At 43.9% G+C, this 26,020-nt stretch overlaps 2 protein-coding genes across 2 annotated transcripts in view; one reads left to right on the plus strand and one right to left on the minus strand.

Moving 5' to 3' along the window:
• DNAH5 (dynein axonemal heavy chain 5) overlaps positions 1-26,020 on the minus strand; it is a gene marked incomplete at its 3' end in the record, with an annotated part of 279,406 nt that overhangs the window by 250,281 nt on the left and 3,105 nt on the right. The window contains exons 2-4 of the mRNA XM_080703060.1: positions 7,786-7,920; positions 5,083-5,167; positions 507-667 (exon numbers count right to left, since the gene is read on the minus strand). Of these exons, the coding sequence (XP_080559186.1) occupies positions 507-667; positions 5,083-5,167; positions 7,786-7,920 (381 nt within the window). The remainder of the gene's footprint in view (positions 1-506; positions 668-5,082; positions 5,168-7,785; positions 7,921-26,020) is intronic.
• On the plus strand, positions 6,313-6,489 carry POLR2K (RNA polymerase II, I and III subunit K; the record flags this gene model as incomplete). Its single annotated transcript, XM_080696118.1, has 1 exon — positions 6,313-6,489. One exon carries the CDS (start codon positions 6,313-6,315, stop codon positions 6,487-6,489), a length of 177 nt encoding a protein of 58 aa, XP_080552244.1.

A 26,020-nucleotide genomic window follows, 5' to 3' on the forward strand; every position in this document is an offset into this window, starting at 1 on the left:
TTTGACCTCCAAGCTACACCCCTGCCCTAGTTTGTTTTGTTTTTGCTTTTAATTCTTTAATTTGAAACTGGGTCTCACTAAGTTGCGGACGGCCTCACTAAGTAGCTGAGGCTGTCCGCGAACGTCTCAGCCTCCCAAGTGCTGGGAGTACAAGCGTGCGCCACCACACCCGGCTCTGAAAAGGACTTCTTTAAAAGTAGTTTTAGAGCCGGGCGTGGTGGCGCACACTTGTAATCCCCCGCTTGGGAGGCGGAGACAGGAGGATAGCGCAGGTTTGAAGCCAGCCGCGATGGCGTAAGAGACCCTGTTTCCAAATAAAACCTATAAAATAGGTTTGGGAGTGGAGCCCGGAGGTAGAAGGGCTTCCAGGAACCCCAGTACCACCAAAAAAAATAAAAAGTAGTTTTAGACATTGTAATGAGCACAGTGGTGACCCAGACAGAGAGATGTTTTTGTGCCCCTCGATGACTTTGTTAATTCCAGGTAAACAGCTAGCTGCTCCTCACCCGGTGGATGTTGTCGGGTGTGATGGCTTTAGACGGGTCGGTCCTGATGAAGAACACGCATACTCCTGTGAGAGCAACATCTTTCCCCTCAGTCACGAACACCTTGGGTTTTTTTATCTTTCCGGAAACAAGATTGGCCCCTCCTAGAGAGCCAAGTTGTCCTACAAGTACAAGAGAACTTTAATTTCACAAACGTTCTTTGCAGTCTTGGGATACAGGCTTCTTGTTAAAATGCGACCATGTTGACACACTTGCTCTAGAAGCTTCTACAAGCTAGGAAGTATCCAACGGGAGCCCTCAGGGATGCAATCAGATATACTTGATTCCTCATCATAGGTTCATTTCAGCTTGTAGCTCCAGGGTGGAGTGACCAGGCAAGAGAGTGGAAAGCATCAATTCTTGCAGCAGGGGCTCTGTCTACACTGTGAATACCCACAACCCTGAGGAAACCTTACTGGTCTCAGGTTGTACACCCAACAGGTTAGCAGATCCAGGGATAAAAACCAGCTCTCGCCACACAACTTGGGACTCTCATCTCCCTGAGCTGATTTACACTGTCATGGCATAGCAGGTTGTTCCTTCATAATATTTCCAGGGTCAGGAGGATACAAATTAATCATATATAGTGATTAATGGTACAAGCGCTAAATTCACACTCCCAGGACTTTGAACTGGGCCTGTATTTCTAAGCCATGTGATCTTGGGTAAGTTATTTAATTTTTCTGTGCCTCCATTCTCTTGTCTGAGATGGAAATCAGAATACAAGATAGCTAGTATTTTGAATTGTTGTAATAATTAAATGAGTTAATATATATAAACCTCTTTTTTAAAAGCAAATCAAAAGAGTTCCACTTTGGGGCTCCCAGTGTGCCCGCCAGGCACGCTGCTTTTCTTCTCTTCCCTTTATAATTAATTTCTACTGGTTTTGCAATAAAGACTTGTTGAAGCTGCAAAAATAATAATAATAATAAATAAAAAATTAAGAGTAAATAAAAGGACTAGTTCAGCAAACATTATCATTATTAGGATTTTAAGTTTTCTCTTTGGTTGCCAAAGCATGGAACTCAGGGAGGAAATTATTTTAATACACAAAATAAGAATGTGCTCTTATCTGCAAAAAAAAAAGTTTTAGATCTCCAAATGAATTGTAGTATAGCCAAGATCTTTGACGTGGGAGGATGGTGCTAAGGGAGGAATTTAGGGACGGGGTGGAGTGAGAGTTGGATCCTGAGCCCTGGGATTAGACCATCTTGAAGTAACCCCCTCTCAAGGTTCTTCCTCAAGATACTGGCCCATGGACTCCCAACTGAGATTGGAAGAGAACTACCAATAAAAGAAAACATAATATCTTTTTCTCTCATTCAAAATTATTATTATTATTATTATTATTATTATTATTATTATTATTATTTTGGTGGTACTGGGGTTTCTGGAAGCCCTTCTACCTTCGGGGCACACTCCCAACCTATTTTATACTCTTATTTGGAAACAGGGTCTCTTAAGCCAGCGCGGCTGGCTTTGAACCTGCGCGACCCTCCTGTCTCCGCCTCCCGAGTGCAGGGATTACAAGCGTGCCCACCGCGCCCGGCTCTCATTCAACATTATGTTGTCTCACTTCTAACAAATACCATCCAGCTCCCACAGGTAACAAGATGTTGTACAAGAAGTTTCAACCAACACACCAAGTTATAATAGATAACAAAAAACCACGAGTGTCAGCCATAGTGGCGCACGCTTGTAAACCCAGTACTTGGGAGGCTGAGACAGAAGGATCTCAGGTTCACAGCCAACCTCAGCTACTTAGTGGAGCTGTCAGTAACTTAGCGAAACCCTGTTTCCAAATAATGAAATAAAAACGGCTGGGAATATAGCTCAGAGATTCAATGCCCTTGGGTTCAATCCCCAGTTTAGACCCTCCCCAGAAAAAAGGAGTTTCAAGGCAAAAGCAAATTCTACTGAAATTTCAAAGTAGGTGTTGTAGACCTAATTAGACATCCCTCCCTACTCTGTAACCTCTGTCGGTACCCAAAAGGGTCAGGATCATGTAATTAAGGAAGTATTCTGAGATAAGGGTTGTGCTAGGCAAACGGTAGAAGTACGAAATGCTTCTACGTGTACCTCAAATCAAAAACCAGGTGCCAAGCCAGGCAGGGTGGAGCACGCTTGTAATCCCCGCACTTGGAAGGCGGAGACAGGAGGATCACGCAGGTTTGAAGCCAGCCGCACTGGCTTAAGAGACCCTGTTTCCAAATAAAAATATAAAAATAGGTCTGGGAGTGTAGCCTGGAAGTAGAAGGGTTTCCAAGAAACCCAGTACCACCAAAGAAAAAAGAAAAAAAGAAAAAAAAAAAAAAAAAAAAAAACAGGTGCCAACTGTCCCAGTCATCTGGAGCTCAGGGGTTTCACAGGACACTTAACTCCCAGTGTTAAAACCAGGAAAATCTCTGGCATGATGGGACAGCCATCACCCTAGCTGAGAAGCAGGATCTTCAGCCTAACCTTTTGGTTTATGCCTCTGAAGTTTGAGGATGAAAGGGACTGGGATCCGAAGCTTGCCCGAGAAATCTGAACCCAGAACTCAACAAGGAAAGAGAAAAGAACAGGCTAAAGCTGCGAGCTAATAACACATCCATAGACAGCAGGGACAAGAGGCAAGAGTGTTGCTATGGGATCAGTGGGGGCCCTATTGAAATGAGAACCAGCCTGGAGCCATCTTAAACTGTGCTCAAGAAAAGTGTGGGAAGGCTGATGAGGTGGAGCAGGTTGGGTGGGACATACACTACCAAAAATGCAGAGGCAGAGCAGAGGAAAACAGCCACGGTGAAGACAGCACATCACCAAGGGACATAAAGCCAAGGTTCCCAGTGGAGAACCCAGCACAGGGCCACAGGAGCAAGAGCCCAGGGAGTGCAGCTCCAACTGAAGATGGCACCAGTCCAGTGAAGACTTCCCACCTCTTGCACCTGCCCTGTCTCAGGCCTGACTCAGCAAACACTGTGGCTAACCCCATGAGGCTTCCCATGAGGACACAGAGGAGGACCACACACTTCTCTCCCACCAGAAGCATCAACCTTCAGAGGCCCTGATAGAGAATGAGAGGAGATCAAGCGCAAAGATGGGAGACAATTTAATTTCTGATCAACTAGTTTGAGATTATATATATATATGTATATATACATAATTATTATATTATTATATATTATATATTATACATTATATATTATATATTCAAATATATATGTGGTCATTTACATATATTTATGTGTACTTTTATTGGTGCATTTCAATTATACATCATTATAAGGTTTAAAGAGATACATACATGCACACAACATGGCCAGTCTCATCTGATCAACTAGTTTTAATAAACATTTTTTATATTTGAATTACATTTTTTATATTTGAAATACTACATTTTTCCCCTACCTGCACTGGACTTTTTCCTATCTGAAAACATCTAGAAAAATCATGAGGTACACAATAAATGCTGTGTGTATGTATGTTTCTCTCACACTGAAACTCATTATGATGTATAATTGCAGTCTACAAATTAAAAAAAATAAGTCATGAGATTGTCTCAATCAAAGTTCAGAAAAACAAGCCCCACTGGAAATGTTTAAAGGGGGAGCAAGAAGCAAAAATAGTTGCATTAATGTTTCCATCCTATGAACCCTTCTTGCTCCATGTAAAATTCACAAAGGAAGACCAGCTTTACCCTGTGCAAGTTCAGGGATGGACTTGATATTCCTTTTGAACTCATGTTTTCCATTTGAGACAGAAGTCTTTTGATTTTTCACTCAAAATGTAGTGAACTTTCTAAGCACAAAGTATTAAACTGGTAAAGGAAGGAAAGCCATCACTTAGTATTTGCATGCAGAATTGCTTTGTTAAAAAAGCACATGCATAATAAATGTCAAGAAAAATAACTATTTTCCCTTTTTTTAAAAGGGTCATAAAAGTAAGAATGCATATAATATTTTCCTATAATCATAATGTATTTTATACCCCAAGTTTGGCCTTAAAAATTATGATAATCCACTTAAAATATAATGGAACATGCCAGTTGAGTCTACAAGAATTTGCACATTTTTCTTAAGCAAAAATGACTAAACCTGGCATCCAATATTGCACATTTAAATCAGAATCAGTAGAAAATAAACATAATGTGATATTTAACTGAAAAATTTATGCCATGCTTATTGGCAATAATTCCTGGGTTCAAAAGAGAAACAGATGCCTATTAGGAATTCTAGAAGATAATTACATAGAATGAACTAACATATAAGAACAGAAAGTTGCAAAACAAAAATCAACCTTTCTGTTTCCCTGTTACTGGCACAACAGCAGAGAAGGAAAATAAAACAAGAGAACAACTAGGTCAAATGCCCACCATCCTCTCCATCCAGCCTCTCTCCTGAGGCATGGCAGGGCCAGACCCACCACAGGTTACAGATCCACAAACACACACACCAAGTTATAAGACGCCTGGTTAGTTCTCCCAGTAGCTTTCTTCTCCATGACACCCTCAGACAAATCCAGCGACATGTCTGGATTATGTCACATCAAATTTCAATACCTGTTTCTGCTACCTCCACATCCTGATAATAAAACATGAGGTGGCGGAGGCCTCCAACAGCAAAAAGCTTATCAATTCTTTCAACCTGGGGAAAAGAAAAGAAAAGGCAAGGTGCCAACTTTGTTCTGGATTAGAAATTGCATTTCAATCAGCATTGATTAATATTATAAAATTAATATATTTCCTATTCATATAGGACTGCAGCCAGTGCATCCCATAAAGAAGGGGATGCTTCTCCCAACATAAAACCATAAAAAGATAAGTATCTTACCATAGTAAAGAGTCAATTCAAAGAAGTAATTTAATAAGCCATAGAAATATTTGCTATACAGGCACATTGGAAAAGGGATTGTCCCAGCCGGGCGTGGTGGCGCACGCTTGTAATCCCCGCGCTTGGGAGGCAGAGACAGGAGGATCGCGCAGGTTCGAAGCCAGCCGCGCGCGCTGGCTTAGGAGACCCTGTTTCCAAATAAAAATGTAAAAATGGGTCTGGGAGTGTAGCCCAGAGGTAGAAGGGCTTCCAGGAACCCCAGTACCACAAAAAAAAAAAGAAAAAGAAAAGGGATTGTCCCTCCATTTTTGCTAATTTCCTAAAGTATTGAACTATTGAAGATAGATATATAGATGACTGTTTTATTTTTAGTCAATTAAAGAAAGAGAGTAAATCTTTCAAAATCCAGTAAACACACTAGAGATCATTAATAGTTGCTTGCAGTAGTCATTTAAACTACCATGAGAAAACATTTAACTGAACGATCCTTTCAGTGGACACCTGGCACATGGTCCATCCCTGAGGTTCACTTTGTGTCAGTGTTCTAACAACTAGCCTGCTACCTACAGAGCACTCCTGGGAAATTGCCCACAACTCAGTTTAGAATTCATATAAGAAAAAAAAAGATAAAAATCTGCACATCCAGTGAAATGGCTACTATCAAAACAACAGAAAATAACAGGTGTTGGTGAGGATGTGGCGAAATTGGAACCCTTAAGCACTGTTGGTTGGAATGTAAAATGATGTTGTCACTATAGAAAACAGTATGAGGTTTCCTCAAAAAGTTCAGTATAGAATTATGGTGTGATCCAGCAATTCCATCTGCAGCTATATATCCCAAAGAATTGAAAGTAGGATCCTGAAGGAAGGGATATTTGCACACCCACATGCACAGCCTTCACTACGATGACTTCCACAGGGGATGAAAGCAAATGGCGGGCACTGCGTAGGAACTAACAATGGATACTCAGAAGAACGTTCAACCCCCAAAACAGCAGCCAATGATAGATATCTGTGGAGACTGTCACACCAAAAATGAAATAAAATCCAGGGACCCAATCAGATGCAGAAAATGTGCACACAGAATAATGTATAAGAAAAGGACTAAGAGATTGGTGGTTTTTGATGCTCGATGAAACACGGGGATTCAGAGGAATGTCTTCATTCCTTGGATTTGCCACGTTGATGTTTCTCATTGCATAGCTTGTGATTTAGAGTACTTATGAATATAACTGTATGCATATGATTTCATTTTCCAAATCAGATTTTATTTAGGTATCTATTAATACTCTGTATAAAGAAATGTTTTGTTCATAGAGCTTTTAATTTAACTTTGTTGTATTATGTACACAGTCAAACACAGTGTTTAAATTGATATCCCAAACTGCACTTTTAATCAAAGTCTTGTTAAAATGCAGGTTTCTAGATCCCTTTAAAGGTCTGTTTAAATAAATTCCTTAGAAACCAAAACAACAACAACAACAACAACAACAACAACAACAACAACAACAACAACTCGTGAGTGCATAGACTAAATGTGCTGCATGGGTACACAGAAATATCTTTTAGCCTTAAAAGCAAAGAAATTCCGGCATAAGCCACAACATGGATGACCTGTGAAAACATCATGATAATGAATATGAATTGATCACAAAAGAACAAATACTGTGTGATTCCACTTACATAAGGAACCTAGAATAATCAAGTTGTAGAGACAGAGGGTAGGATGACGGTTGCCAGGGGCTGGCCAGAAGGGAGAATAGGGAGCTGTTGTTTACTGGGTGTAAAGTTTCTGCATGGCGAGATAAAGAGAATTCTGAAGATTGGTTGCACAACAGTGTGAATGTTCTTAACTCTACTGAACTGTATACTAAAAAAAGTTAAGATGGCAAATTTTACATTTCTTTGAATATTTACCACAATTTAAAATAACATTTGTGTGTTGTACTGAGGATTTAAAGGGAAACAATAGCAGAAAAATGGGAGCAAAGGTTAGGAACAAAGGCAACCAGCTTCAGCTGCCAAGCCCAAGACAAAATCAGGAAACCAGAGTACAATTCAATATCCAAACCTAGAAAAGGTAAGTAAAACATAGACAAGTAAATCAGCATGTTGAGAGGAGATGTTACTCCCCAACCTAGGGTTCTAAAATAAGTGCAAGAACCTAACTTCATTGGATGTAGAGAAATGAGGGTATTGATGTCAGAATCCTGGGACTCGACTGATTATTCTAAGTGTCCCTATGCAGCATGAATAGCTGGAGAGCCCAAGCTCATTCTGCCACTACCAGCTCAGAGTCACAATGGATCCCAGACCACACTAAAACAGGTTCTCTCCTCTAGTACACAGCATGGGATTCTGTCATAAGGCAGTGGCCCTACACAGTCTGTGCCCTCTGCAATCGGGTCCTCAAGAACTCAAATACATCGCACCTGATTCCCCTCAAGAATGGCATCTTCCACTTCGGTTTTGTTCAGGTCCAAGCAGGAAGCTACAATTGCAAATAAGTAGTCATGCCTCCCATCCAAATGAGCCCGCCTGGCTTCCTTCTCTTCCTTCAGTCTTTGCTGAAAGAAACAAATAAAAATGTTATATTGCAACAGCTGCTCTCAAATAGATTCATTTTATAATAATTTCATACAAGTGTTGTTTCTTCAAGTCTCAGGGATTCAGATAATAGACAGCTTAATGGTGCCAGTTTTTATGTACTATATTCTGTTTTTAGAAATAACATTATTCTCCTTATGAAAATAAGGTGTGCTTATTGTTTTGATATTGTATAATAGAGAGAAGCAAAAGGAAGAAATAAAAATCATCTGTCATGCAGAAATTATTACTGCTAAAATTTTGTTCTAAATCTTTATAGGCTCATTTCTATGCACATAAAAGCATTTAACAGACAGATACACCAAAAAAGAGAGATTCTCATTTTGGTAAACATTTTTCTAGCTATTAAAGTGATATGCTTCTGCATTCGATCTTCTGTCTTCATTGCCTATTTACAGGTTCATATCTGGTCTTGAAATTAATTTCTGAGTACCATGGTCTACTTTTAGACTACCAATTGTTAATTACAATAAGAAGGCATGTTTGATGTAACTAGCGCTGGCAATTTGAAGAACATCCTCCCCTATGTGAACACATACTCAGACCTACTTTATCCCATACCATAAAAATTTTGCCATGCATTTCTCCCTTAGCAACGCATCAGATTTCTTTCTAGTTCAGTACAGACTATTTCAATCTGTGTGATAGCTGCAAAATATCCAATATGAATTACCATAATTTATTCAGCAATGTTGTTATTGGTGGACTTCAGCTTCCAAACCATCTTAAAAACAAGCATATTACTTTTGATACTAACAAAGAGCTCCTGCCAGGGAAAGGCGATTCCCTCTGAGTCCCTTCTTTTAACCAGCAAACATTTATTAAAACCCAAATCTGTGCCAGCACTGGAAAGATAAACCCCACCCAGTAACCTCTTATAAAGCTCATGGCTTGGCCGACAGGTTGTGAGCAGAAAATGTAAATACAACAGGATGACATGACAGTTATTGGGGGAGTACCAGGTTTGGCGGTTTCCAAATACAGGGGGATCTGCAGAGAAAGAGCAAAATAAAGGATCTACACACACACACACACACACACACACACACACACACACACATACACGCATGCACGCACACACACACTGGAGTTGAGGAAGGACAGATATACGGGTAACAGGAAATCTTTCAAGAGGAGGCAGCTCAAGCCTAGAGTTGAAGGAATTTGACCACACTCCTTAGGAGAGAGACATTTCCATACATGCAAAGATGAGGGGCATAAGAAAGTAGAGCACATTCGGGAAGTCACACACAGCCAGGCTGGCTGAACTACAAAGAACTAGGAGAATGAGGGAAAAGTCAGTTCAAAAAACAGCGTGTGGGCCACATTAGAAAGTGTAAATGTTATCTAAAGCCTATGGAGAATCACTGGTGAGTTTTAAATCAAGAGAGAGAATGTCTCACTCCCTGTCCATCATCCTAATAGCAGAGCAGAAAGCAGATGGAGTGATTCAAGCCAGGAGGAGTTAATGTGTCATGGTAGCATTCCCAGGGGCTGGTGGAAGAGACAGACGAACCACTGAAATGTGGAGCCAGAGTTCAAGGGAACTTCATCCCAGATCCGGGTCCAGGTTCTCAATCCAGCACCATCAACATTATGGGCCAGATGGTTCCTGTTGTGAGGGACAGACCCATGCACCAGTGGTGGTTCAACAGCATCCTAAATCTTGACCTTACAGGTACTGGTAGCCCCTCACCATTAAGCTGTAAGAACAAGAAGTGTCTCCAGACATTTCCAAGTATTCCCTGTGGAAAACAAACCAATCCTCATTGAGAAACACCAATACAACATAGACATAGACACACATAGTCACAGACATATGTTCAAAATATAACTACAATGATAATTATGATAGTTATGATGATTACAATGGTAATCTCTTTCTGGGTTGTGCAAAGTGGAACAAAAAAAAAAAAAAACAATGTCAGCAGCCCTTACATCTAACAGGTGGGATATGTGTGCTAGCTATTCGATAAATATTTGTCAAATGAGTAAATAAATCCACATGAAAAGCATAAGTGCAGATATGTTTTTTTACCAAAGACAGAGATGTAAAGACCACAAGGTGAAGGGCCTTAATGATCCCACGATGTGCAAATGGAGAGGCTAAAGGTGTGTGCGGAGACAGAATCCAGGAACGAACAGCATCAACCTACCATGGATAATGTCCAGTAGTGCTAATGCTATAGGATATGTTGGGTTAATTAGGATCTTTAGGGACTGTCAACCCACAGCTCTTCTGCAATGTGAGCATGCCACTAACTTGTCAAAAAATAGACCAGATTTTCCTCTCTCCTAGAATGTGGCTGGCCTTGTGCCCAGTTTTAAGCAAAAGAATCTGGTAGAAAGTAGAATAGTGGAACTTGCTTGGCTAGTCCCTAAGACATCTCCAGCTTCTGCCTTCAAACTTGGAATGTTTTTCAGAATCCAGCCTCCATGATGTAAGATGTCCACGTCACATGGGGAGACCATGTGGCTGAGAGGCAAGACACTGTAGTCAAGAACCCAAAACGCCCTCCTAGCTGACAAGCCAGCACCAACTCTCAGCCCTGGGAATGATCATTAAAGATTTCCTAACCCACCTCGGCCTATAGTGACTGTAGCCCAGACAACACCAAGAGCAGCAGAACCTCTCTCACCCACAGTGTCATGAAAAACGACAGATAGCAGTTGCTGCTTTCAACCCTAAAGTTTGGGTGTAGTTTGTTATGCAGCAATAAATATAAGTCTTGTTAGAAAAATTGTAGGCTGAGGATGTGTGCAGAGATAGGATCCCAGAGACAGCAGCATGAAAGTTGGGTGTGAAGACATACACCTTATAATCCTACTACTTGGGAGGCTAAAACAGAAAAATCGCAGGTTTGAGGCCAGCCTCAGCAACTTAATGAGACTCTCAGAAACCTAGTGAGACTCTGTTTCAAAAAGAAAGAAAGAAAGAAAGAAAGAAAGAAAGAAAGAAAGAAAGAAAGAAAGAAAGAAAGAAGGGAAAAGGATGGTTAGGGGAAAAAATATAAAGATACTGAATACACAGTACTCTTTCCAGAAACTTGACTACAAATGAAAAGGAGATAATACTTGCAGAGTGTGGCCTAAAGAAAGAATTTTTAGGTTATAGAAGACATAAAAAATAAAGAGAGAAAACACAGGCACTTCAGAGTGGTTGAAAGATCACTGGTGACTCAGGGCCCCAGGCCGGACCACGCGCAGCACGCCAGACTCCTGGAGAAACCGGGCCCAGTACCCTGGGTCCCGGGTGGGGGTCGCGCGGGGCACGCCAGCCGGGGCCGGGTCACAGGACTCTGGGCCCCGGGTGGAGTAGTGCGGAGCACGCTGGACCCATGAGGAAACCGACCAGGTCACAGTGCTACTGAGTCCCTGATCCCACTACCTCCTCAAACCACATATACTGTCTTCTCTTATTTAAAAAAAAAAAAAAGGAAAAGAAAAAGAAAAAACATCAGAGAGGAGTTAAGAAAGCCGTGGCGGATGCCAGGACACTGGAGGTGCAGACAAAACTTATCCAAATGCACTGGAATTTATGAAAAAATTCCCCGTGAAGGAAGACTGCTGTTTCTCTATATTGTTAAGAATCTTGGACATCACCTGTGAGGAGAGAGTTTAGCAGAGACCAAGGAAAAGGGCAGTGTTGAAAGCGGTCTCCATGATGGCAGTGGAGACTTGTATTCAGGAGAAGGAGAAATCAGATCCTACCAACCTTATTTTTTTGGAGAAATTACACCAAATGTCGAATGCTACTGTCGTGCATGCTTAGGAACACTGGACAACATTCAGAGTGGAAAAAGAGCCTGGGAAGGATTTGAAATGGTGGAGGCAGTGGCAATGGCAGTGGCCAGTACTCAGGGGAGGCAGAGATCTGATGCATTACACCAGGAACCTTTGAAATAATAACCCCAGAGGCAGTATATTACCACCATGCACCCTCGAGAACATGGGACAATTGGTTGGGTGAAGAGGGTGCTAGAATTGGAGCCTGCCGAGGGGTGAGGCCAGCGACGGACACAGCAAAACTGGGATTGGAGCCTGCCGTGAGGCAAGGCCACTACTGGGGCCTCTGAGGCCGAGATCAGAGCCTGCCAAGGGGTTAGGCCGATGCTAGGGCCAGTGAGGTTGGGATCGGAGCCTGCCATGAGGCAAGGCCGGTGCTGGGGCCTTCAAGGCCGGGATCAGAGCCTGCCAAGGTGTTAGGCCGGAGCCAGGACCAGCAAGGCCAGGATTGCAGCTCACTGTGAGGAAAGGCCAGTGCTGGGACCTCCGAGGCCTGGATTGGAGCCTGCTGAGGGGTTAGGCTGGTACCGGGGCCAGTGGCCAGCATCAGAGCCTTCAGTGAGGCAAGGCCGCTACTGAGGCCTCCAAGGCTGGGATCAAAGCCTGCCAAGGGGTTAGGCCGATGCCAGGGCCAGCGGCCAGTATCAGAGCCCGCCATGAGGCAAGGTTGGAGCTGGGGCCTTCAAGGCCGGGATAAGAGCCTGCCAAGGGCTTAGTCTGGTGCCGGGGCCAATGGCCGGCATTGGAGCCTTCCGTGAGGCAAGGCTGCTACTGAGGCCTCCGAGGCCAGGATTGGAGCCTGCCGAGGGGTTAGACCAGTGCTGGGGCCAGCGAGGCCAGCATCAGAGCCTGCCATGAGGCAAGGCCGATGTTGGGGCCTCCGAGGCCAGGATAAGAGCCAGCCAAGGGGTTAGGCCGATGCCGGGGCCAATGGCCGGCATCAGAGCCTGCCAAGGGGTTAGGTCGATGCCATGGCCAGCAGCCAGCATGGGAGCCTGCTGTGAGGCAAGGCCGGTGCTGGGGCCTCCAAGGCTGAGATAAGAGCCTGCCAAGGGGCTAGGCCAGTGCCGGGGCCAGCATGGCTGGGATCGGAGCTCACTGTGAGGCAAGGCCAGTGCTGGGGCCTCCGAGGCCGGGATCGGAGCCTGCCGAGGGGTTAAGCCGATGCTGGGGCCAGCGAGGCCGGCATCGGAGCCTGCCATGAAGCAAGGCCGGTGCTGGGGCCTCCAAGGTCAGGATAAGAGCCAGCCAAGGGGTTAGGCCGGTGCCGGGGCCAATGGCCAGCATCGGAGCCTGCCATGAGGCAAAGCTGCTACTGGGGACTCCGAGGCTGGGATTGAAGCCTGCCAAGGGGTTAGGCCAATGCCGGGGCCAGCAGCCAGCATCGGAGCCTGCCGTGAGGCAAGGCCAGTGCTGGGGCCTCCAAGGCCGGGATAAGAGCCTGCCGAGGGGTTAGGCTGGTGCCGGGGCCAATGGCCGGCATTGGAGCCTGCCGTGAGGCAAGGCCGGTGCTGAGGCCTCTGAGGCTGGGATCAGAGCCTGCTGAGGGGTTAGGCCGGTGCCAGGACCAACAGCTGGCATTGGAGCCTTCCGTGAGGCAAGGCTACTGCTGAGGCCTCCGAGGCCGGGATCAGAGCCTGCCGAGGGGTTAGGCTAGTGCTGGGGCCAGCAAGGCCGGCATCAGAGCCTGCCATGAGGCAAGGCCGCTACTGAGGCCTCCGAGGCCCGGATCGGAGGCAGGTGAGGGGTTAGGCTGGTGTCAGGGCCAGCGAGACCAAAATAGGGGCCTCTCATGAGGCAAGGCCGCTGCTTGAGCCAGCGAGGTCTGGATCAGTCCACCGGGTAGCCAGGCCACTACTGGAGCCGTCAAGAGTGGAATCGGTACTTGCAACGCGGCATGCATAGAGAAATATTGCAGAAAACATAAATCAGATGCTTCCCATAATCAGCAATAACTAGGAGGAAACGGGCAACAGGAAGAGGTTGAGCTATAGAAAGGGCCCTATAGTGAAGCAACTAAGGTGACCAATCAGAGGGTATGGAATCGGGGAGGATGGAGCCTCTTTAAAACGCAGGAGGTACATAAACAAATGTATCAAAGTTAATCACTAAACAAGCATGGGATCAAGGGAGGGGGAAGGAATGGGATGGGGAGTGGATGAGGGCTAATTGGATGATGTGTGCTTGTATATCCTCTCAAGTCTTGTACTCCAATGTGATTGATATATGACTACAATGCACCAATTAAAAAATAATAGTAAATTTTAAAAAAAGAAAGATCACTGGTATACCTAGGCAATTTATATTCATTTCTCTGAACATGAAGGGCTACCTGAATGCCAACTAAGGATGAGAAAGGGGATGGGGGTGATGTTTAGAAAAATAAACAAGCTACCAATTTTCTTGCCATTTTTCTAAAAAAGGTCTCCATGCCAAGTATACATTCTACAAACGTCAAATAGAAAACAACCTAAATGTGTTTTCAAATGTCACTAGAACCAGGAAGATGTCCTGTTGCTTTGAACTGTGTTCTACCTTCCTGGCAGGGAGAAATAAAACTTTTCTCAAAGGGATCTCTCTAAGTTTGTACTAAATGTCTTTAACAGCATGAGGACACAGGGGTCAAGCAATAACAAAACAAAGAGATGGCAAGTGCTCTGTGGCCAAAAGAGGAAACTAAGAAATTAAGAGCCAGAACACCCAAGATGTAAAGCAACTGAAGCCATCCCAGAAAAAGATGGAAACTAGATAAGATTCTTCCATAGCAACACATCATCCTTGACCCAATTTTAAGATTCCCAAAGAAAGAAAAAAATGTAATGGAGGAACAGAAAAATCAGTTCCCAAAACAGAACACCAATTATTCTATTTTTACTAAGATAGCACAGAAGAAAAAAAACTTCCAAAGTAGATTTATGTGTAAAAAGAAAGTGATCAGCCTGTTTTTTTAAAGTAAATGTTTTCAAGAGCTGCTTTTAATGCTTGTGTAGTATACCCCCAAATTATCAAAATAAAAGGCCAAAATTTCCTCCTTCGTAGAAGAGTGTCCCCCAAAGCCATATTTCAGAGACATAGAAAATTCCAGAGGCTGAGAAGCAGTGAGTGGGTCTCTCTTCAGTCAGTCACTGTCCAAGCACTTAATTCTAGCTTTCCAGCCCCTGAGCCATAAACAGAGACATTTTAACCTTATACTATTTGGCCAAGTAACTCAGAGAAGAGTAAAAAGGGGATTACACCTGGCAGGCCTGTGTTATAAAGACCAAAGAAGTATTTAAATTAAGTTGTTTTGTCCCTCTTATCAGGCTGATGTTCTGTTTACCCTGGGAAGGGACTCTCTACTGGTTCCATCTCCTGGTTGCCTAGGGGGAGGGGCTGACCCCATTGACTTGCAAGGCACTCTCCTTTCTCTGCTAAGCATCCGCTGCTGGACTGGGGGAGGGAGCAGAAAACTCCTAAACCTAGACTCTTAGCTAGGGATGTAACTACAGATAGCCCACTTGCAGGAGGACAGGCATCCCGGCAACTCTCTGTAAGAAACACCTATATCAGTAACTTGCTCAGAAATTTCCCCTCCTTTCCCTTCCCAGACCCAACTTCAATCACTATCACATTGCAACCCCTGTAAAGGCCTTCTGCCTACTTCTGCCCTTGGTCACAAATCTATAAAATGGGAGCTCACATCAAGCTCAGAGTCAGGGTCTTTCAGGAAGTATTCTAACCTCACCATGCCAGTGTAATAAATTTCCACCTTTCCATCCTAACTGGCATTGGGTCACTCATTCTAGAGAATTTATACACTTGTTGAGTTGAATATGTTTTTACTTAAACCAATTGTCCTAGCTCCTAAAGATAAGTGTTAAGAAGTCAATCCCACAGCCATGGGAACAGTTTACCCATCTCAACTTTCAGTGCCTTACCCTAAGTTATCCAAATACAATGAGAGTTTTTGTTTTTGTTTTTGTTTTTACTACTGTAAAAACTCACTAGTAGTAAACCAATATTTAATGATCAAATCAGGGTATTGTTAACCCATAAATTTAGCCCTGCAGCTCTCTGGCTGCCAGGGGACTGAGAAACAAGCCGTCTAGTGACATGCTGTCCAAACTTGGTTTGTCCAGATGACCTTTGCAGTGTCTAGGACACTTGGAGAGTGACAGCAGAATATGGTGAAAAAGGCAGGAAGTAGCCAGGCATGGTGATGCACACCTGGAATCCCAGTACTTGGTCATAGGTCGGGTCTTCCTCCCTCTCCCCTCACAGGCCCCTGCATCTGGGACAGGAAACCCCAGAACCCAGGAAGCCAGAAGCAGAAATGTGTCAGACCCCAGATGTCACAAGAAGACTGGCATTCTCCCGCCTCGCTAGCCCCCACCTCCAGACCCCACTATAAAGATGCTCTCACTTCCTCTCTCGGGTGTGACTCTGCCGACTGAGAGGCTGCTCGGTCGACAGACCTCAGCCAGGAGTGCAATAAAGTGCCTGTTTATACACTCTTCTGCTGAATTCTGCCTCCTTTGCGACCCCTGATTCAATTTCAAGGTTACATCTAGTGCTGAAACCCAGGAGGAGGGTCTTCCTCTCTGTGCCTGAGCCCACTGTAGCTCTCTGGTGGACTGTTCCCACAGCGCCATGAGGGCGGCCCTCCTCTCTACTTCCCTAAATCTCGACTCTCCAACTCTTGATTGGACCAAGTGCTCTCAGACAGAGTGAGTTTCCTTCCCTTCCTCTGGTCAGCAGGTCACCTCCTCCAGCTTCTCTGTCCAAATGTGCGGCCTCATCAGAGTTGCCCCTGGACAACCAGGTTGTCCTCCTCCAACCCTGAGAAGGCAGCGGATACATTCCTTCCATCCTCTTGGCCCCATTCCCAGATGTTGGTTAGAATAATGGGGATGCCTATCTCCTGCTCTTTGTTCTCACCTGTGAACCAGACACAGGAAACCAAAATTCCAACATAGCCCGCAGTCCACTCTGAGTTGTCTCCTTGTCAACCTCTGGACTTTGGGGTTATTGGAGGATTTATGCCCTAAGCACCTCTGTTGCTATTGTAACACAGCATGGCCCCAGTACAAACTGGATACTGGGTCTCTACAGCTCAAAAACAGAACTCTGAATTTTAATATTCTGAATGATTTCAGCAACCTTAATAAGCAGACTGGTAGATGGTCAGAAGTCCCTTATGTCCAGGCCTTCTTTACCTGCATTCCAGTCCCTCCCTTTATCTCCACTGTTCTACACCCAGGTCCTGCTGGCTCGGGACACTTCCACTCATTCTTTCAACCCTGCTCTGACCCCCTCCCCATCCACCGCCATTTTCTGACTCCACCCCCAATCTTTAGGATATCTCCTCACCATCCCAAACACAACCCTACCCTATAGCTAATATCCCTTTACCACCAAAGTCCACCTGTTATTACATCAATGAATCCAGCCTAGTAGAGGAAAATGTCCAAACACTGACCATGTTAAGCAAGTATCTGAAAACATGATATCAACAGCCTACCTTATATCTGGAATGGTTCCAAGGGCCAATAGCTGCTTGGCTCCTTCCCCTCCTGGGGTTCACCATCATGATTTGTCTTTTCTTTTTACTAGCTCTTTGTCTGATAAAGTTCATTCAGACGTACATTACTAAGCTGTCCCGGGTAACCTTTAGTCAACTTCTGCTGCCGCCATATTCCTGCCTGCCCAAACCTCTACTGGTCAAGGGGTCTCTATAATGACACCCCCCTGTTAGTAAGAAGTAGTTATTGACTCAATCAATGAATCAAAAGGCCCAGATGATAGGTTGAGTCCTCTCCCTCTCTCCTCACAGGCCCCTGCAGCTGGGATAGGGAACACCCAGAGCAAGGGAAGCCAGAAGTAAAGACGTGGTAGACCCTAGATGACGTGAGAGGTCTGGCATTCTCCCACCTCTCTAACCAGCCCCTAACCCCAGACCTTGCTATAAAAATGCTCTGACTTCCTCTTTCAGGTGCGACTCTGCTGACCAATAGGCTACTTGGTTGACAGACTTCGCCCGGGAGTGCAATAAAGCGCTTAATTTTACACTTCTCTGATGAATTTTTGCCTCCCCTTGCAACCAAATCAATTTCAATGTTACATGGGAGGCTGAGACAGGAGGATCACAGGTTCAAAGCCAGACTTCAGCAACTATCCAAGGTCCTTGGCAACTTGGTGAGACAGACCCTGTTCAAAATAAAAGATGAAATACAGTTGGGGGTATATAGCTCAGAGGTAAAATGCCCCTGTGCTCCATCCCCAGAATCACAAGATAAAAGGCAGGAGATAAAGTATGTAATGATCTTTTTAAAGTGTCCTATTAAAATTGTTTTACACTGCATGAGCAACCACAAATTTATGGGGTGGGTAGGATGGCGGAAAATCCATCCGTTGTCCAAGAAAATCTGGAATTTAAATCTGGATATTAAAGAATTTCTGCAATCTGTGACAAGGTACGTTACTAATGACTTTGACTGGGAGAGTGGCTAGCAGACCACCTCACAAAAACTGAGCACCCCATCCCAGGCAAACAGCAAATGTGGATGGGTCATGGGTTCTAATCCTGGCTCTACCATTGGCTGCAAGACTTCACAGGTACTATCCCACCTCTCTGGCTTCAGTTTCCTCAACTAAAATCAAAGTCTTAGACTAGATAACAGCTAAGGAACCTGAGTTTCTCTACCACATGGGCTACTTTTCATTGGTCCAAAATTAACACAAACTGGTCTTGAAATTTTCAAATACAAATCCCAATAAAGGCCCTAATACTAAGTTTTCAGAAAGCTCTGTGACTTTTTCCTGAAACTAATTGGTCCAGCCAAAAACTTTTTTTCTATATGCTAACATTTGCCTTTAACTCTGCAGAACTAAAATCTAAGTTTGTATTGTTTCTGTAGACAAACTGTGTATGAACAGCACGTGCTCAATCTCTCCTTTGGGTTCTACTGTAGATCAACAACCCCCTACTGTATGGGAGACTTTATAGAAATTCAGATAAAAGTCCTCGCTTGGAAAATGTTTGAGAAGATTAAATCTCATGTAGAAGGGTGGTAATACTAAATAACCCAGCATGTAGATTAAAATGGCATGGCCAGGGATTCAATGCTTTACATCAAAACTTAGGGTAAATGAAAGTCTTGCATAATGATTTAATTTTATTTTCTTGGCAGATTTATCTCTGTCCTGGGCCCACCACACTAACCTCACTAGAAAACAGGAAAAATTGATGAAGACTGGGTGTGGTGGCACACACCTGTAATCCCAGTATTTCGGAGTCTGAGACTGGAGGTTCAAAGGTTCAAGGCCAGCCTCAGAAACTTAGCAAAACTCTCAGAAATATAGCAAGACCCTGTTTAAAAACAAAAAAAGTAGCCAGGCGTGGTGGCGCACACTTGTAATCCCTGCGCTTGGGAGGCGGAGACAGGAGGATCGCGCTGGTTCAAAGCCAGCCACGCTGGCTTAAGAGACCCTGTTTCCAAATAAAAATATAAGAATAGGTCTGGGAGTGTAGCCCAGAGGTAGAAAGGCTTCCAGGAACTCCAGTAGCACCAAAAACATAAAATTAAAATTAAAAAAAAAGTAAAAGTAAAAAGGTCTGGGAATGTAGCTCAGAGGCAGAATGCCCTAACACAAAAAAAAAAAAAAAATTGTGGATGAAATGAAGGATGAGGCTATTGGGTGTAAGAGCCCCCCTCTGTGCCCCTTTGAGCAGTGACACCCTTTCCCCAAATCCTTTGAGAAGACACATTTGGTGCTGTTTGCTTTGGCCGTATGGATAGCTATGGTTCTGCTGGTTATGATTTGCTTCTGGTGCTTTGGTTTAATCTTCCAAAAAGCCCTGTAAAAGAGACATCACTACGTCCACACCAGGAAATTGAGACTACACAGTTAACTCTCCCAAGAACATCAGCTAGGTGAGCCGTGGGGCTGGGACAAGCCCTGTGTCCACAGGCCAGGCCAAGACACAGGGTGAACAGGGCAAATGGAAGTTTTGAATCTATCAAATAAAGACGATAAAGATGTTTCTCTTTTAAGTTGCACTCCAGGATTATCTGGACACTCTATGAGGAGGCTCCTCGTACTCCATATGGGTTATACGAGAAGCTGTGGGTAGACACCACAGATAATGAATTATACCCTTATTCTGAGTTATACCAGTGATATTTTAGTGCTACTGTGGACCAGTACCCCAGTGGCCCCCACCTGGCAAGCCCTGTGTCCAGCTCACTGAGCTGCTGTGTCTCTTAGTGAATGCTAAGTCCTCACCCCACCATCCACTCCTAAAAGTAGGAGAGGTGAGTTCTGCCTGGGCAGCCAGGAGCCTGGTCCTGTGCTTCCCCCTCTGACTGCTCCCACCTGGAAACCTTTGCTTTATCTCTAGCGCATTCTATACACCAGATCCTCAGACAAAACCTTCGCATGGGGGAGTCATCAAAAGAATGGGTTCCACAGCAAAATAATATTTCTTTGTTAAAAGTTGCCCTAGGTAACATAACATATAACCCTGTTATATGTTTGAACCAGAGAAAGGTAAAGGGTTCTGATTTCAGGTGATCTGGTTGCATATTTTAAAGAGAATATATTTCTTTGTTTGATACAGTTGTTTTGTTCATTCATGTATGTGTGTAGGCATAATAATGTTGTTGCTATGTAACTACTAGGCTTTAATATAGATTAAAATCCCCACCAGAGATAAATGCAAATAACGTGCAATCTATGAATTACTACAGAGGTTTCTTATCTGAACCAAAGTAAATACCCCTACAATTTCTTTTGATCTGGATGTCAGTATGAATCTCAAGTTCATAGACAGCTAATCACTTGATCAGAACATAGTGCTAAGGAGGTGGGGCGCTCAGGCCTGCTCAGTGAGCCAAGTGGCCTGGCTGTGCTCCATTCCCCAGTGCAAGACCTGGGGCAAGTCAGGAGCAGAAAGGGGAAATGATTCCAAGTGTGTGTCTGAAGGAATGCCTGGAAACTGATGAAATATATTTTTTTTCTTTTAAAAGAAATACCCAAGTGTCCTACATTGGCTTAGTTCACCATCTGCCATAGATAAATAGGTAGGTAGGTAGGTGGGTGGGTAGGTAAGTAATGATAGAAGAAGGAGGAGGAAAAGTAAGAGGAAAATAGAAAGAAAAAGAAAGAAAGAAAGAAAGAAAGAAAGAAAGAAAGAAAGAAAGAAAGGAAAGAAAGAAAGGAAGAAAGAAAGAAGGATGGATGGATGGGTAGGTAAGTAATGATAGAAGAAGAAGGAGGAGAAGTAAGAGGAAAATAGAAAGATAGATAGATAGATAGACAGACAGACAGACAGACAGACAGACGGACAGACAGACAGAACCTGATCCTTTTTATCTCCTGAGCAGTAAAGCAAAATAAATACTAACTGAATCTTACCATCCCCGCAAGAGCAGCACCCACAGCTGCAGTGAAAGGATATTTTCTGTTTTGATGTTTATGATCTCTCTAGTACCTAGAACAGAGCCCGGCACACAGAAGAACCTCAAGGAATAGTGCCAGGGCTCAGAAAACGGTGCCCTGAGGCGTGGCTCTTTGTCGTGGTGAGGGCTGTGATTTAAAGGACACTGGAAAGCCTCACAAGCAAAGTCTCCTCTTCCTGCCTTTCTGTCTCTCTCCTGTTTTTCTCCCTTTCAGCGAGTTAAAAAAAAAAAAAAGGTCTCCTCAAAGTGGATCATAAAAACTACAACTTCTCTCCCCCAAAGCAAGCCATAAAAATGAGAAAGGTCACTCTCCCTTCTTCCTTCTCCCTTAAAGATGACAGTCTGGATAGATCCTGCCCGGTACCCGGGAGGAAGGAGCATGCTGAGAAAGGCCAAGGAGCATCTGAGCAGACAGGCCTGGCTGGGTTCCTGCTCAGGCTATGACATTAGTCCATGCTCTGCTCGCCCAGACATACACACACACACACACACACACACACACACACACACACACACACACACACTTTTATTGGTGCATTGCAATTCTACATCATATTGAGGTTCAGAATGATAAAAAAAAAACATACAAGTGACAGCATTTGGTGTGTTTCTCTCTGTATACCCAGGTGTTCCCTTCCCCTCTCCCTGTGTGAGGGAGACTGCTAGTGATACCTTCATGGGACATGGCATTATTTGCCCATTCACTTTTCTAAAGAACTGTCCATGCTTCTTCAAACCTTAACCACAAAAACAGTTTCCCTAGGTCCATGTGTCTTTATTCCAAAGGATCTCCATGTCTCATAAAGCATTAAGTAACTGCTACGCTTTTCTCTTGTTGACCTGCTTTTTGTAATGGGAACATCAACCTGACCCTTAGGGGTGAGGAAAGAGGGTGACAGACACCTCATCTTTCTGCCCTATGATATATATAATCAATGGATAAATTAACCAGGTGATTCATTGTGCAAGTCACTCTCAGGAAAGGAAAGAAACAAATGACCCCAGATCCACATGAGTCCCTGTTACAGACCAGACTTGAGTCCATGGGCTCCCAGGTCTCCTGTGGGGCCGTGACCCAGGCATAAATTCCTCCATGCATGTCAGCCCGTGTGCAGTCTAGCTCTCCCCTGGTGTACAGCAAACGTAACTAAGCTTGCTGAGTCGACATCTCACTCAATTTGTGTTGAATTGCAGAAACCCAGGGAAGCATTTCCCTCACTCTTTTTCATTTAGAGGCTCTGCCTTTGGACTGAAAAAAGACTTCCTCTGTCCTCCAGCCTTTTGCTTTTAACCCACGGGCCCATTTCCTCTCTCGGGTTCTGTGAGCTGCTTCCTGGTCCATCCTCACCTATTCTGTAATTGGCTGGGAGAACTACAATATAGTAGTGCCTTTCACATTTTGTCATTTCTTACCCCACTTCCCTTTCATTTCTCCAGGGGTGGGGGGGGTCACAGCTGCAGAGGAAGCACTGCTCCTCCTCCTTCCCAAATTAAGCACACTCTGGTGAAGTGCTTTCTAGAAGAGAGAGAGCCTCCATACCTGTGAGTCCCACTCGCGACAGATGCCTAAGAAGCATGGCTCCATTTATCTACAGAGAGCAGCGCTCCCCTCTCTTGCAAAGAGGCAGCACTTGAGCAGAGAAGGCATCACCAATTGTGTGTCCAAGAATAAGCTTGCCTCTTTTCTCTGGAGTTTCCAGGGTCAGATCTCCTCACTTACCAACTTCCTTCTCTGCCTTTCTTTCCAGGAAAAAGAAGACGTTCTCTTGACTGTCTACTATGTATGAATTTGTCACCCAAACCAATCCGGAACCTACTGTGAAGGTACTCCAACACTACAACCTGCTTCCTCCCTACCCCCAACATCCAGTCATCCAGATTCTAACTTAGAGTCTGTTTTCTGCACGTCAAATTTCTCAGCCCAAAATAAAACTTAGTGAACATTCACCTGGCTGTGTAGACACTATCTTCTTCCAATCCCATGGTGGCTTCACTCCAAATTCAAAAGTTCCTCCCCTGTAGAATTTTAAGAGCTCCCTCTGGCAGCGGGAGCCTTGCATGTAATTCAAGTACCCTTTACCCATATGCTTAAAATAGATGTCACCATTCACAGGGGTAAAATGCCAACATTTTCCCTATTCATACAATAAACCATAAAGCCCACTGCTCATCAGAATCACCTGGCAACATTAACCTCTTAATGCCTGGGCCTCCCACCCCCAAGAACTTCTGACTTACCTGGCTGGCCAGGAGTGGGGCCTGGGCACTGGTACTTCTCAAAAGCACCCCTAGAAACACTAATGCACAGCCCAGCCTGAAATCTGCTCTAAAGGATCTAAAGTCATGGATCATGACTGATTAGAACTGCCAGCTTCTCACATGAAGTAAGAACTTAATAGAAAAGGTACATCCAGGGGCATAAATGTAGGGGTACCTCTGACCGCAGACCTCTTTTTTTCTCCTTAGTAGAGTCGTACAAACACTGAATAATGATGTTCAGCTCCAAATTCCATGGGACCTGGAACACCTCTGCCCTGCCCATAGAAGGCAGCTTCTGGCACAATGAGGCAACCAAGAGAAAGCTGGGCAGTGGAGGAGTTTTGTGCTCTGAGGCACGTTCTCCAAAGCCTAGCTCTGGCAAGGTTAGGATGTGAGCATCTTTGGCATTTACTGCTCCAGGCTCAAGAGTATTAACCTGCCATTAACAAGCAGTTCCTGTGCCCTCCCCACCTCCCAGCTAACTAAATCCTGGAGTCATTTGCCAGCCAGCTCCAAGGAAATGGTTTTGGCCCCCCGTGTGAAATGTGCTCACCAAGTCAGACAGGTCTGGGCCTGATTAACAGAGTATGCTGGAACCGGTTTGGGTATTTTGCCAGAAAATAACAAAACTGACAGCCTTTCAGCTTTCAAAAAATAGCAGAGAGCAAACTTTCTTTCTGACTTGGCTTCTAGCATGCACCCCACTGGACATGAGGGCGGCCCTCCTGCAGAGGTCTCAGCAGGGAAGGAGATGTGCCTCTCCCCACAGCCTCTACCCACAAGGGAATCATTGTTTAGAAAACCTTGGAGAGTCTAAAAGTCCACGAGCAACAGCACTCTCCAGCATAAACACATGCAGTATTGACCGCCCATGCTCTGGCAGCAGGGAGGTAACTTTTCTCCATTCTACACCCTGCTTGGAAAATAGGTGAATTTCATACTCAAGGGAGCGCTTTGTAGATCTAGAAGTCAACATAATCAGATTATATATAATCAATCACAATTATATATTTCAGTTGCATTTGAGGAAAGGAAAGAAAAACAGAATCCACAAGTGTGGAATTCATGTGCATTGTTTCTATGCAACTTGGTATGAACCATTATTATCAACGAAAAAAAAGGAAGAAAGCAGATATCAGACCTGGACCGTACTTTTGCAAATAAATGAGTGAATATGAGTTTTTTGTTGAAAGCATTTGGGTGTGTTATACAGGAGGAAAACTATGTGGTTTGGCTTTATTGAACTCATAGAGGAGCTGGTGTGGTGGTGCATGCTTGTAATCCCCGCGCTTGGGAGGCTGAGACAGGAGGTTCGCACAGGTTTGAAGCCAGCCTCAGCTACTTAGTGAGGCTCTCAGCAACTTAGTGAGACCTTGTTTCCAAATAAAGTATAAAAAAGGTCTGGGAGTATAGCCCGGAGGTAGAAAGCCCCTGGGTTCCACCCCCAGTATCACACACACACACACACACACACACACACACACACACACACACACACAAAATAACTCATAGAGTACATTTGGTTAATGTTAGCATGGATATTTGTGGATAAAGTCAACTATTTTTTCCTATGATATATGGGGAGGGGGGCAAGTTACCAGGGTAGAAAAATTGCATTCTACCTCTGAGCCTAGCCCTACTTTTTATTTTGAAACAGGGTCTTGCTAAGTTGCAGAGGGCTTCACTAAGTTGCTGAGGCTGGCCGCAAACCTGCAATCCTCCTGTCTCAGCCTCCTAAGTACTGGGATTATAGGCATATACCACCACACCTGAATAATACATTTATTTTTTAGTTTCTATTGGTACAGCATAATAGATATAATAATAGAATTCATTGTAATATATTTATACATGTCCATCATATAGTTTGGTCAGTTTTTTCCCAGTACCTCCTCTTCCCCTGTCCTCCTACCTCCCCTAACCCCAATCCTCTCCTCTATTGATCCCCATTCCATCTTCATGAGAGCCTTTTTTTCCATCTTTCTCTCTAATTTCCACATACCAGAGAAAACATATAACCCTTGACTTCCTGAGTCTGTAAAGCCAACTATTATATTATCATAACCTAATTATAATATAGCATCATTATAGTAATAATTCCAGATCAAAGCTAAGTAAATATAGACATAGTTTTTTATGTTGAGTACTGTTAGAATCTTCCCCACTGTTGTTCTGGGTCACAGAGTTATTAATAAATTATCATATCAGCGCACTAAATAGAAAATGTATATTTACATAATATACTGCAACATCAAAATAAATTTGTCACTATCAGAACTACTGTCAGTGGAGTGAAAAGAACACGTACCCTAAAAATATATATGAAAACTCTAAAAAATACTTACCCTCAAAAGGTAGCTAGTGCCAAAGAAGAATATAATTCATTAGTTACACCCAAGATTTTACAATTAATTATGTTTTACACTGGATAGGGAAGTACAGAAAAAATTTGCAGACACGTAAAGTTTTAAGTAATATGATTATTTCACAAGCACATATTCATATGTATTATGTAACAAACTCTGTGATAAGGGAAGTCTGATTAAAAATGGAAATCACCTCAAAGTACTTAAAA

Source organism: Muscardinus avellanarius (assembly GCF_963383645.1).
Source record: "Muscardinus avellanarius genome assembly, chromosome: 1".
Classification (NCBI taxonomy): domain Eukaryota; kingdom Metazoa; phylum Chordata; class Mammalia; order Rodentia; family Gliridae; genus Muscardinus; species Muscardinus avellanarius.